Raw genomic sequence first — 13148 nt, forward strand, 5'->3', positions numbered from 1 at the left:
CATAATTTTGCTCCTTGATTGCCTCTCACATTTAAATCAGCTACCCAGGCCAATCACGTCTCCCTCTGAAATCTCTTACATTTATAAATAAACCCTTCCTTTATACTCCCACCACCGTCACTGTAGTCCTTACCTCTCACTGAACTGCTATATAATAGCTACTAACAAGTCACTCTCCCTCCATCTACTCCCTATCTGCCATCCATTTTAAACTGTGTTACCAGGTAATGTTTTTAAAATAAGTTCTTATGAGCTCAGAAGTCTTCGGTGGTTCCCTTCCTTACTGAATATTATTAGTCATTTTCCAGTCTGTTTTCCAAGGTATTTAACAAGGGATCCATGGCAGGATCAGTGGTTCTTAATAACTCCTAACCTACTGATTACGATGCAGGGGCATTTTAACAGAAATACTGCAGATAATGGTAGTGTGACTAGTGCAATGAGTTGAATCACATCTCGTTTCCACACTGTGAGGTATGACAGGCAACTCCCTCTATAGATGTAGGTAGAGTTAAATATTCAATAAGTGCTGTGAGGTTCACAGATGGGAAAACAGTACAGAAATGTCGTCTTATACAGTAACAGTCTTCTCCTTTCCATTTCTTTACAGACAATGTTGACTGCTATCTCCATGAGTGCCATTGCCACTAATGGAGTGGTACCAGGTCAGTAGGCTAAGGCCAGATTTCATGGGTTGTCAGTGATTACTGTATGTTTATGTTATGAAATCAGAGGTGCAAACTTCCAAAGAATAGGATATTTAGTCTGTTGGCCGTAGACACTAATACTGTGTGACTTTAGGATACCCTCTTTAAAAATCTCTTCATGTTCTAAGCTAGAATGCTTTAATTTCCATCACTTTCTTAGCTTCTTTCAGTTAGAATGTATTTTATTTGGTTCTCTCATGCCTGTAGTAAATATTTTCTGATAATTTTCTCAGTTATACTGTCAAATTGTGCTGCTTCATGTGGAGCCCTAGATGTAATAGATTTCATCTTTTACTTCCCATTAGCAAATCTGCTTTTTATCATATTCAGGGTTTTCAAAAGCCTGAAAGGTTTATCCTTCATGCATATTTTTATTCTTCTTCTTTATGACTTATCTATATTCCTCTTACTAATATCCTTTTTTTTTATGCTATTCACCTTCTATTTTCTCTTTTAGCTGGGGGCTCATACTTTATGATTTCCCGGGCACTGGGCCCAGAGTTTGGCGGGGCTGTTGGCCTCTGCTTTTACCTTGGTACCACATTTGCAGCAGCCATGTATATCCTTGGTGCCATTGAAATTTTTCTGGTGAGTAATGACTTAATTGTGGTCTTCAGTGTAGAAAATATATAGATTTGGATTTATTTTGTTCTTTGATATCAGAGCTTCTGAGAGATCAGTTATAGAAATCAATCAAGTGATTGACTGCTAACCTGTTATTGACCTCCTCGTGTGGATATGAGGCAGAAAGGCTGAGGGTATCCTTTGCCTGCCTGCTCCTTCCCCCACCCCGCCATCACCATCACTCCACCACCTCAACCAAGAAGTTAGTCTCCAGAGGCAAGACTTGCGCTAATGAGGAAAAAGTAAAATTTAGTTTATCTTTTTTGGTACCTGTATCTGAATGAAATAACATGTTTTTCATTTCTTTCTTTGTTCACTGGGATATATTTTTTACCATTTAAAGTAATGATAGCAGAAATAGGACTCACGATAATCATTGCAATTATTTTATATAACCCTTCGAATAAATTGTTAATGCATTCCTTGTTTTTTCCGTTTGGAAGTGTAGTTATTCAGAAAAGCATGTAGACTGAAACAAAAAAATCAGTGATATCCCATTTCCGTAGACACTCCAGATCCAAATAAGAATTAGGCTAAGTCTCCAGACATTTTCTGTCACAGCTTTGCTTTCCTTTGTGAAAGCAAATGCAAACTACAACAGCCCTTTTACTTGATTACTTTGAAATGACTTCATTTTCTACTTCTTTGGCTTAATAGGTATACATTGTACCCCGGGCTGCCATCTTCCGTAGCGATGATGCACTCAAGGAATCAGCAGCCATGCTAAATAACATGCGTGTCTATGGCACAGCCTTCTTGGTCCTCCTGGTATTGGTGGTATTCATCGGCGTACGCTATGTGAACAAGTTTGCCTCACTTTTCCTGGCCTGTGTCATTGTGTCCATCTTGGCCATCTATGCTGGAGCCATCAAGTCTTCTTTTGCCCCTCCGCACTTCCCGTACGTGTCTGTCTCTCTGACTAGCCATCATTATTGAGTACTCATTGACAGTATCTGGGGATATGACTATTTCAAGTCAAAATTTCAGAGTCTCTGAGATTTCCCTCTTGGATAAGCCCAATTAGCATCTAGGCAGGAAGCCTCTCAGCATACTGTCCTGTCGATCCTTGTCTTTAAGTCCCAAGCATAGAGCTGGCAACTGTAACTATCATTTGTGTATAGATATTAGGTTTCTTCAAAACCCCCTGATAACGATTGTAAATATTTGAGCTATTCACGAAGGGCTTTACAAACAGTATAGTTATTGCCATCAACCTTTATAAAGTTTTTAAATGTTCGATTCTTTTTATTAATGAAAAATCAAGAGAGTCAAGAAAAGCCAAACTCTTGCCTAAATATTTGTAGTTAAATTTTTGATTTTGCTGTTAGTACCATAATGGACTTTCTAGTCACAAAGTAAAGGAAAATAAATGTCAAATCATTTGCATATATATCTCTCTATATAGATTATATTACATACCGTAAGTAGTGCAGGTAGCTTCAAGTCTATTTTTCGAGGTGGTGCTGCATTTGTACAGCCCTGTGACTCACAGGCTCACCTGTTCTCCGTTTGACTGGTGGCGGAAGGACTAGCCAGCTCTGAGTGTTGTTTGTAATCTCATTACAGAGATTGTCTTTGAAAAGTCATCTGGATCATCCAGGGATCAAACTCATCAATCCTATGTTGATTTAACCTGATTACAGAAAAATAGGTTTTCAAAATGAAAATACAGGTCCATGGAGATTAATGGCAGTTAAAGTTAGTTAATGGCAGAGCAAGAACACAAGCTTTGCGATTTCCTGACTCCTAGTCCAGTTTTTCTTCTGTGCTAAGTGATGTCAGCAATAAATTCCATCATAAATTTTTAGTCTACTTATCTAGGGGCCGCAAACTAGCTGAAGATCCATTTTAGAGTCATAACAGTACTAAAGCTACATTCTGGCTATATCCTAACTTGGAAACTTCCATTTTTGCCTCAGATTCTTCTTTGATGCTTCTCTTTTTTGGTAGGTGAAAGGTCATGATGCATGGTATTTTCTTTAGAATATTCCAGCAAAACAAGGTAACCTAGGGGAATGCATAAAATGAGACTAGGAAATGTTGAGAGTTGTTGAAGCTGATAAGGGATCCATGGTTCATTATGTATGTGTGCTATCATTTTGCAGATTTTAAAACTTGCTTTGTTCCTCCTGAGAGGTATTTTAACTGTGGGTGTATTATTCCTTTGTTTGTATTTATATCTCTGGGTTAGAGAAAAAAATAAAATCAGCAGTTAATATTTGTATTATCCTTAAATATCCCACTGGGTCTAGGCTTAAGTTCAAGAAGAGTTTTCTCTTAGGCCACAGAGGGATGTGCTTTTTAATTCTAGCCAAGCTGTCTTCCTTGAAACAGTAGCCAGAAGGTTTGACCTTTAGCGTAACATTTTAAAGGGGGTTGTTATGAACATAAGGCTTTTCTAGGCCAAAAAATATAAATAGGGGAAATTTTTTTTTGTAAGAACATAAAAAGACTCGGGTTCTTTTAGACCTAGCAATTGGTTAATAACCTAGAAATTTTGGAAGATGAGTCAGCATAATGTCTTTAGACAGTTCTTATGTTTGAATTCTCTTGCTACCACCTACCACCTGCATGACCTCAGGCAGACTACTTTATCTCACTAAACTTCAGTTCTCCACCCACAAAATAGAAATACTAATACATATTTTGTGAGATTGCTGTAAGGATTAAGTTGCCAGAAAATGTAAGTCACTATTTATAGAGCTAGTCAATAAATATTAGTTCCTTTCCCATCCGTGACAGTAGAAGCTCTTAGAGATGAGATTTTTTTTGCTTTACTAAACAGTTTACTGTTTACTAACCTATTTCTAACCTACTTTCTTTTTTTATTTATTTTTTTCCCTTGCTTCACCTTTCCCCTTGTTTGTTTTTACTTAGGGTCTGCATGCTGGGTAACCGCACCCTTTCATCACGACACATTGACATTTGCTCTAAGACCAAGGAAATTGGCAACATGACAGTGCCATCAAAGTTATGGGGCTTCTTCTGTAACTCAAGTCAATTTTTCAATGCTACCTGTGATGAATACTTTGTTCACAATAATGTTACTTCAATCCAGGGCATACCTGGATTGGCTAGTGGTGTCATTACAGGTAAGTTAGGAGGTTTTTGGACAAGTTTATTATTTTTCTCTGAGGAAAACGGGCTTTGTCATCTTAGACTCTTCTGTTGTCCTTGAAGATGTACTGCCATGGTGCCACTTCCCTCCTTAAGCTCAGCATACAGCTCTTAATTCAACATCTTCCTGCTTTTCTACTAGTGAATTCATTCTTTTTCAGGACTCCCTTGCAGTGTTATCTGCCAAAACTTACCTCCTTTTGAGAGCAGAGCTGAACAAATCACTTTTTTTTTTGGTGAGGAAGATTGGCCCAGAGCTAACATCTGTTACCACTTTTTCTCCTTTTTTTCCCCCTCCCCAAAGCCCGAGTACATAGTTGTATATCATAGTTGTCAGTCCTTCTGGTTCTATGTGGATTGCCACTGCAGCATGGTTTGACGGGCAGTGTGTAGGTCCATACCCAGGATCTGAACCGTCAAACTCCAGGCCGCTGAAGCAGAGTGCAGAAACTTAACCACTATGCTACTGGGCTGATCCCAGAAAATCACTTTTCAACATAAGATAAGATAATAAAATATTCATTGTGTTAATTGTAAACTTGCTAATGTACTTCCCTCAGTGACAACTGAACTGGAACTATTTTAATGTCACCACATCCCCACGTGTGTTTGCTTAACTTAGCTAAGTTTCTGAAACTCTTTCCTTAAGTGACTTCTATCTTAAATATTTGGTCCACAAATTTCTTTGCATGTAAGCAAGTTTACACTAAGGTGTTAGAAACACTGTTGATGACTAATAAAAGAAAAGTAAGAGGGTTTGCAGGACATTCAGCTTTGGTCTGCTTAACTTCTGCTAATTTGCATTGGTAAACGTAACTGCATTCGTATGTACCGAAGCATTTTGTCAAATTATGTTTGAACTAGATGAGGAAGGGCATTAGGTTTTTATCTGTGTGCACTTTATTGTGCAACATGTATGTGCTCATGTGGAAGTAAACATAATTTTAAAAACTGCATAAATGAGGAGTCTGATTTAGAATGTTGTTTGGGTAGAAAATCATCTATATCCTCTTTCCATACTGCTGCTGCTTATATCTCCTTTTATTCCCACTACAGAGAACCTTTGGAGTAATTATCTACCAAAAGGAGAGATCATTGAAAAGCCTTCAACCAAATCTTCCGATGTCTTAGGCAGCTTAAGCCATGAGTATGTCCTTGTTGACATCACTGCCTCTTTCACTCTTCTGGTGGGAATCTTCTTTCCCTCTGTCACAGGTAAGCAGACAGGCTTTTTGTCTATTTTAGAAGCCAGCAGACCCAAGGAGTGATTTTTCTTAGGAGACAAAATTATATTCTCAGAGTTCCTACATTTGCCTCTAGTCTTTGGTATCATTGTGAAAATCAAAGTGTCCAGGAATTCAAGAAGTTAACTTGTTCTTTTTTCCTTCTCTAAAGGTATCATGGCTGGATCAAACAGATCTGGAGATCTGAAAGATGCTCAAAAGTCTATTCCCATTGGCACTATCCTTGCCATCTTGACCACCTCCTTTGTCTGTATCCTTTTCATGGGTTCTGTCTGAGTCTTAGTCATAGGAACATCCAGAAGAACTCGGGTTATCAGTATTTTTATCCTGGTAGTAAAGGTATCCGCTTTCTACCACCTCCCTTCTCACCAGATAATCTACCCACCTCATCTCTGAAATTCAAGCAAGAATTTATAGGATTAGTGAATTTAGCAACTCATTTTACTGATAGAAGGAATATCCTGAGTGTCTACTTTCTAATCTCATCTTACAGAGAGAATGCCACTTTCCTTGACTCTCAATGTTGTAGATTTAAGCAATGTTGTCCTTTTTGGTGCATGTATTGAAGGCGTTGTTCTCAGAGACAAGTGAGTAGTTTATTTCTTTGTAATAATCATGTGTCTGTCTTCCATTATGTCTGATCATCCCACATAGGTCCAAGATAGTTATAAACTCAAAACCCAACCGGTTTGTGGTGTCTATCATGACTAACAATTAGAAAATATATGTACATAGTTCCCAAAAAGGTTAGTGAATAATAAGGGCCAGTATGTTGTTATAAATATGTGAGATGCAATGAATGTGCCTCTTCAATAAAGCAATGAATTTGTCTGAATAATAAAGACTTCCTTGTACATTAAGAGCTGTTGGAAAACTAAGACCATAAGTAAAGGTAGGCAAGTAAACAAAACAAAACTTTCAAGTGTCTCTAGCATTTCCTTTATGAGGCCTAAGTATATACAGTTGGCCCTCCCTCTCCAAGGTTCCGCATCCACAGATTCAGCCAACTGTGGATCTGTACGTGGAGGGCCGATTCTATCTAATTCTGTTGGGCATTCTAAATGAAAGCTTGAAACTTACTTTCTTAAGTTCTTTCAAAGAGGCTGCTGAGTGTTTGGTTTTCCTTTTCTCTCACCTATGAGTATAAAATATATTTTTGCAAGAGATTCCTAGAAAAATCTTTTCCTAAAACCTGCCGCTTCTCTTCCCATTTTCCCCATTTTGGTGAGTCAATAGCCTTACCATTCATCCCTTTCTCAAAACAGAAACCTGGTGTCATCCTAGGCTTTTTCCATCAATCCCCTCATCCACTTGGTTTCTAAACTCTAAAATCCTCCTTTCACCATCATAGATCTCATTCTTTCCACTATTCTTTATCCCCATCACTTTGTACAGGCCCTCAGGATCTTTTGCCTAGATTATTATTATAATCTCTCTTTCAGTTTTACTGCCTTCTCATCCTTCCACACTGCCACCAGAATGATTTTTCTAAAATACAAAATTTGATCATACAGACGTTTCTGCTTCAGAGCCTGCCACAGCCCCTTAAACCCCATTACTTTGAGATGGCCCTGTCTACCTCTTTCTAATCTCATTTCCCACCATCCCCTTATAAACTCCCTATACTCCAGCCATAACTTGTTTCAGATCTCCATCCATCCACACATTTTTTTTGCTTGGAATGGCTAGTCCCACTTGGAAGACTTATGTCCATCCTCTAAGACTGCACAAAGTGTCTTCTGTCCTGTGAAGGTTTGCCAGGCTCACCCAAACAAGGATAACACTCCTCCCTTTGTTCAACCATTGTATTCGAACATACTGTATTGTTGCACTGGCCATACTATATCGCAGCTACTGTTTTATATCACTCTCCCCTCTACTAGATCCAGTTCTTTGAGGACAGGAGCCCTAATAGATGCTATATAAATATTGTTGACAAAAATACTTTATTATTACTATACTATTGTAATTGAAAATTTATGGGTTTATAGAGCTTTGGTAAATTATACCATAATATAAAAATTATTGAAAGTATAAATTGGAATGCCACTTTGGAAATCTGTTGGTGATTATCTCCTAAAGTTGAACATGCACATAACTAATGACCCACCCATTCTACTGATAGATATATCCAACAGACATGCATGCACATATGCATTAAGAATCATGCCCAAGAATTCTCACAAGCAGTATTATTCTTAATAGTCAAAACCTGGAAGTAGTCTAATGTCCATCAACAGTAGAATGGATAAATTATGTATTCATGCAATGGAAAACCATATAGCAATGAAAGTAAATGAACCACAGCTATATTCAAAAGAGGGTTAATTTCACAATGTCAAGTGAAAGAAACCAAACATAAAACATAAATACTGTTTCATTCATTTAAAGTTTAAAAACGTAAAACTACATAGTATTAAAAGTCAGAATAGTGGGGAGAAAGAAGAGGCTAGTGCTTGGGAATGGGCATAAGAGGCTTTTCAGTGCTGGCAGTGTTCTGTTTCTTGACTGGATGGTAGTTACATGTTTGGATGTTTGCTTTGTGAAAATTTATCTAAATGCATATTTGTTTTTGCATGTTACTTTTTATGTGATTTAATAAACTGTTAAAACCATAAATAATGAACCAGTGAGATGCCATGTTTCACCCATCAAATAAGCAATGATTTTTAATTTTTAGTACTCAAGGCTGGTGTGAAGTAGGTATGTGCCGTAAGACTTGAACCTTCATATACCTCTTGTGGGAATAAAAATTGGTATAACCTTTCTGGAAAGCCATTTGGTAGTGATTTGGGAATATTTTAAGATCTTGATCTCTTTTGTTGAAGTTATTCCCTGTTAGGAATCTGCCATAAAACTATCTGAAGTGTAAATGTCAGTACATGCATGGTACTATGAATCACAGTGTTTTTAATAGTAGAAAATCAACACTAGAGGAATGGGTAATGTGACTTATGATGCAATATTATTAAAACCCTTAAAGATTCTTATTCATAAAGAGTTTTCCATGATGTAGGAAAATACTCATAAGTTTTAAAAGAATACAGAATTATAGGTGCAGTGTGATCTCACCTACATTTTAAAAGACAGTAAAAAGACTAAAATATGCAAAGTATGCTAAATGTTTGCAGTTATATTATGATTACAGATTTTTCTCCCTGCTATTTTGTATTTTTGTGTACTTTTCTGCAAAGAGCAGATATTTTGATAATTTGAAGGGAAGAGTTATAATTGAAGCCTAGCTTATTTTCTGGCCCTACAGGTTGGTTGTTCTTGGTATAGGTTAACAGTACCTTTTTTGTTTGTTTGCTGAGGAAGATTAGCCCTGAGCACTAGCATCTGTTGGCAATCATCCTCCTTTTTTTTTTTTTTTGGCTTAAGGAAAATTAGCCCTAGCTAACATTTGTGCCAGTCTTCCTCTACTCTGTGTGTTTGTTGCCATCACAGCATGGCTAACGAGTGGTATAGGTCTGCACCCAGGAACAGAACCCTCAAACCCAGGCCACTGAAGCAGAGCACGCTGAGCTTAATCACTAGGCCATGGGGCCAGCCCCCCCCCAATGCCTTTTGATCAAATCTGCCTACCTTTATGTTTCTTATTCATGTTTGTCTCAATTTTGATTCTCTAAAAATTCTAAGTAGAAAAAATTGGGTGAATGTATCTCTAGTCTTTCAGTCTAAAGTTATTTCCAGATTAAATTTCCCCACTCTTTCTTTCTCGCCCAGGTTTGGGGATGCTGTGAAAGGTAATCTGGTGGTGGGTACCTTATCTTGGCCATCCCCGTGGGTGATTGTTATTGGCTCCTTCTTCTCAACATGTGGGGCTGGACTTCAGAGTCTCACAGGTGCACCGAGGCTACTGCAGGCTATAGCCAAGGATAACATCATACCCTTTCTCAGGGTGAGTGACCTCCCTATGCCCTCTTACTTTTTCTGCAGGTCTTATGAGAAACAGTGTGGCCTTCATAGGCTTAGGAGTTACTAGATCATATGATAATGAAGACGTGGGATTTTAGAACCCTCTAAATCCCTAGTATGAGTTTATATGTGAATAGGGTATTTAAAAGATATTACAGTTGTAACACTATTATCTTTCAGATATCTGAAACTGTAGCATAGAGGAATCAGAGAACTTTGTCAAACACTCCCCACACTCCTTTCTGTGTACAGGTTTTTGGTCACAGCAAAGCCAATGGCGAACCTACCTGGGCTTTACTTCTAACTGCTGCCATTGCAGAGCTGGGAATCCTTATCGCCTCCCTGGATCTTGTGGCCCCAATTCTTTCCATGTAAGAGCCAGTAATTCTCTTTACTTATTCTTGCTTATGTGATGTATAAGACATGTTGATTTCCGTCAGGCATATAACAGTACTGATAGCAGAGTGAGCCAAGTACAGGTGTAATAACTATTCCTGAGAAGTTTCATATAAGACTAACTTTTATAAGTTGTTGTGGTTTCTTCCTGCCTCTATAACTTCAGAAGTTCTTTGCTTTTATTTCTGATTCATTATCAGTTGGTTGTAGCTTTTACTTCTACTGTTAGCTTTTATTCATTCACCTGTGACCTATTGATGATTTACTACCTACCTGGCACTGGGCAGTATGCTGGGAATACAAAGATGAAGAAGACATAATCTTAAGGAATATGGTCGATAAAGAAAGCACTGGTCCCTGTATAGTGTGATGAGTACTGTGGTGAAGGGAAACACTGAGCGCTGTAAGAACTCTAAAGTGAGGCATCTAAATGGACTGAGACTCAAGGAGGGTTTTCTGGAGGAAATGACACTTGTATCTTGAAGGAAGACTAGTTTTTGCTAACCAACGAAGAGGTGAAAGATATTCCAGGAAGGGAATGTGTGTGAAGGAATTGAGGGATGAAATAATGCAGCACATCCAGAGAAGTGAAAATAGTTTGGCTTTGATAGAATGGAGGGTGCATGTTGGGGAGGAGCAGAGCAGAGAAGTAGATTGAGCCAGATCACAAAGGACCTGCAACTTTTTCCTGAAAGTAGTGGGTAATCCTTTGAGAACAAAATGATGAGGTTTATGTTTTAGAATGATCAATTTGGTATAAAAGGTAGATTAGAAGGAGGCTGACGTTGAGCTGTGAATGCCAATCTGAACCTTATTCAACTAATCTAGCAAAACAGAAGTGAGAGCTTGAACTGAGGTGATAGCGGTAGAGATGGAAAGGAGGAAGGTTTAGAGATTTTTAAATATGTAGAATCTTTGGGACTTGATACACAAATTTGGAACAAGGATGAATAACAGGGAAGGAACTTGGATTATCCCAAGAACAACTGAGTAGTGGTTGTGTCGTTCACTGAGAAAAAGACATAGAAGGATGCGCAGGTTTGTAGAGAGAAGCTTAAGTTTCTCTGCTTCTTAGTCTTAATTAAAAGCTAGTGGGCTGGAACAAAGGCTTAAATACAGCAAAGGTCTTCAGTTATTTAACATAGCCCTTGAAGAATCATTTTACAATAGTAATCATTTTCTTACTTTTATCGTGTCAGGTTTTTTCTTATGTGTTACCTCTTTGTGAACTTGGCATGTGCCTTGCAGACATTACTTCGAACACCCAACTGGAGACCCCGGTTCCGCTATTACCACTGGTAAGTGCTTTTTTCTTCATCTTTTTCCCCACATTTGGAGAGAATTCATCATTGAACTAGAAAACTCAGAGATTCTGGATTCTTGATTCAGTTTTTTTATTGGCCAGCCATTCCATACTGTCTGTTTCAACTTTCAGTGCTCATCTGAATTCCCAACCTACTACCATGTTTGTTTCTATATTGCTTTTTAATAACTGATAAACACCCACCTGAGAATAAAGATCCAAAACTATGAAATAACATTCTTCAGGAAAAAACAACCTTCCCTTTACATATCTGTTTCCCTCTTAGCTAAATACTGTACTTGATCAGTTTCTCTCTTTACTCTCATATTCTTATGGGTTTTCATTCTCAAACTCTCTTCCTTATGACAGTTTAATTTAGTAGTTAAGAGTGTGAGTTTTAGTGTCAGATGACCTAAATTCATATGTCAGCTCTACTGTTTCCTAGCTTTGTAACCTTCAAACGAAGCACATAACCACGTAAAATTTCATTTTACTCATTTGTAAAATGAGACTAATAGTATTACCTATCTCATAGGGTTGTTTTGAGATAGTCTAAAGTGCTTAACGCAGCACCTGGTACATAGTAAAGTTCTCCATCAACCGTTGCTACAGCTGCTGCTATTATGTTCATCTCCTCAGTCCTAAAGGAGCCACCACATTTTTAGCTACCATCCCATCTCTTTCCGGTTTCTTTTCTCTCATGGCCAAAAGTTCTTTAATATGTCCTGTATGTACCTGTTGCCAGATTCGTCTTTGCTGACTTTCTCCTTGACCCCTTTCTGGCTTCACTTAATCAGTGGTGGGCAGTGATGTGACCTTTATCTGGCAAAAATTTAGATCTTCAACTCATCTTAATACCTGTAATCTTCTTTCTAGCTTTAACTTTAAAGGTTTATTATGAACTCTTTTTGTGTTACTGTTTTGCCTGTGTTATTTTTTCTCTTTACCTTATGTTTTCAATAGATCCTAATCTCCTGATTAACAAATCTCCTGTTCATTCTTTAAAATTCATCACAGAGCAAAGAAGCTCATTCTGTACACAGAAGAGCTTCAGTAGATGTAGTTGTCTTCCTAATTTATTTGACCAAAATAAAAACAAGCAATCTATTATTCTCTGCCAAATTTCTCTTAATGTAAAGTAAGAAAACTAATGGCAAATTTTTTTCAGTAGATTCTGCAGTTACACTAATAAATGTTCATAAAATTTTTAGCAATATTTACATGAAATACTTCTTAAAGATCATAGAGTTCTTAATAATTCTGACTACATGTCCCATTCCTGCTTTGCAAAGTAAGTAATAATTGTCCTCATGACTACAGATAATTTTCATAACATCCTTATTCATTTGTATGTTTTTCCAGCAATGGGAAATGTCAGCACAAAGGATGGTGTGGGGCTCAGTGAAGATCTACCAACTGCTGCCAGTCCATGATAAGATGGCTGTAGAGATGGAGAATGAGCATTTAGGAACTTTTAGAGCAATTTGGCATCATCATAGCATCCAGCGTATAGTTATTTTTCTAATAACTTTTTTTTTTTGAGAAAGATTAGCCCTGAGCTAACATCCATGCACATCTTCCTCTACTTTATATGTGAGACGCCTATCACAGCGTGGCTTGATAAGCAGTGCATAGGTCCGCACCTGGGATCTGAACCAGTGAACCCTGGACCACAGAAGCAGAGCATGTAAACTTAATCACTGTGCCACCAGGCCGGCTCCCTCTAATAACTCATTTTTATTGTATTTTACAAAAGTTCTGTCTGCAATATATTGGAATTTTTTTTAAAAAAATCCCTCACCACGGGGCTGGCCCAGTGGCCGAGTGGTTAAGTTCGCG

The 13148-nt window shown here is 37.8% G+C and overlaps 1 protein-coding gene across 2 annotated transcripts in view; it reads left to right on the plus strand.

Moving 5' to 3' along the window:
* SLC12A6 (solute carrier family 12 member 6) overlaps positions 1–13148 on the plus strand; it is an 82225-nt gene that overhangs the window by 58342 nt on the left and 10735 nt on the right. For both annotated transcript variants that reach the window (XM_046652177.1, XM_046652179.1), the window contains exons 6-15: positions 611–665; positions 1165–1295; positions 1989–2230; positions 4209–4423; positions 5505–5663; positions 5844–5942; positions 6222–6279; positions 9419–9593; positions 9863–9981; positions 11206–11304. In XM_046652177.1, coding sequence (XP_046508133.1) covers positions 611–665; positions 1165–1295; positions 1989–2230; positions 4209–4423; positions 5505–5663; positions 5844–5942; positions 6222–6279; positions 9419–9593; positions 9863–9981; positions 11206–11304 — 1352 coding nt within the window. The remainder of the gene's footprint in view (positions 1–610; positions 666–1164; positions 1296–1988; positions 2231–4208; positions 4424–5504; positions 5664–5843; positions 5943–6221; positions 6280–9418; positions 9594–9862; positions 9982–11205; positions 11305–13148) is intronic.

The sequence above is a fragment of the Equus quagga genome, chromosome 2 (genome assembly GCF_021613505.1).
Source record: "Equus quagga isolate Etosha38 chromosome 2, UCLA_HA_Equagga_1.0, whole genome shotgun sequence".
In the NCBI taxonomy this organism is placed as follows: Eukaryota; Metazoa; Chordata; class Mammalia; order Perissodactyla; family Equidae; genus Equus; species Equus quagga.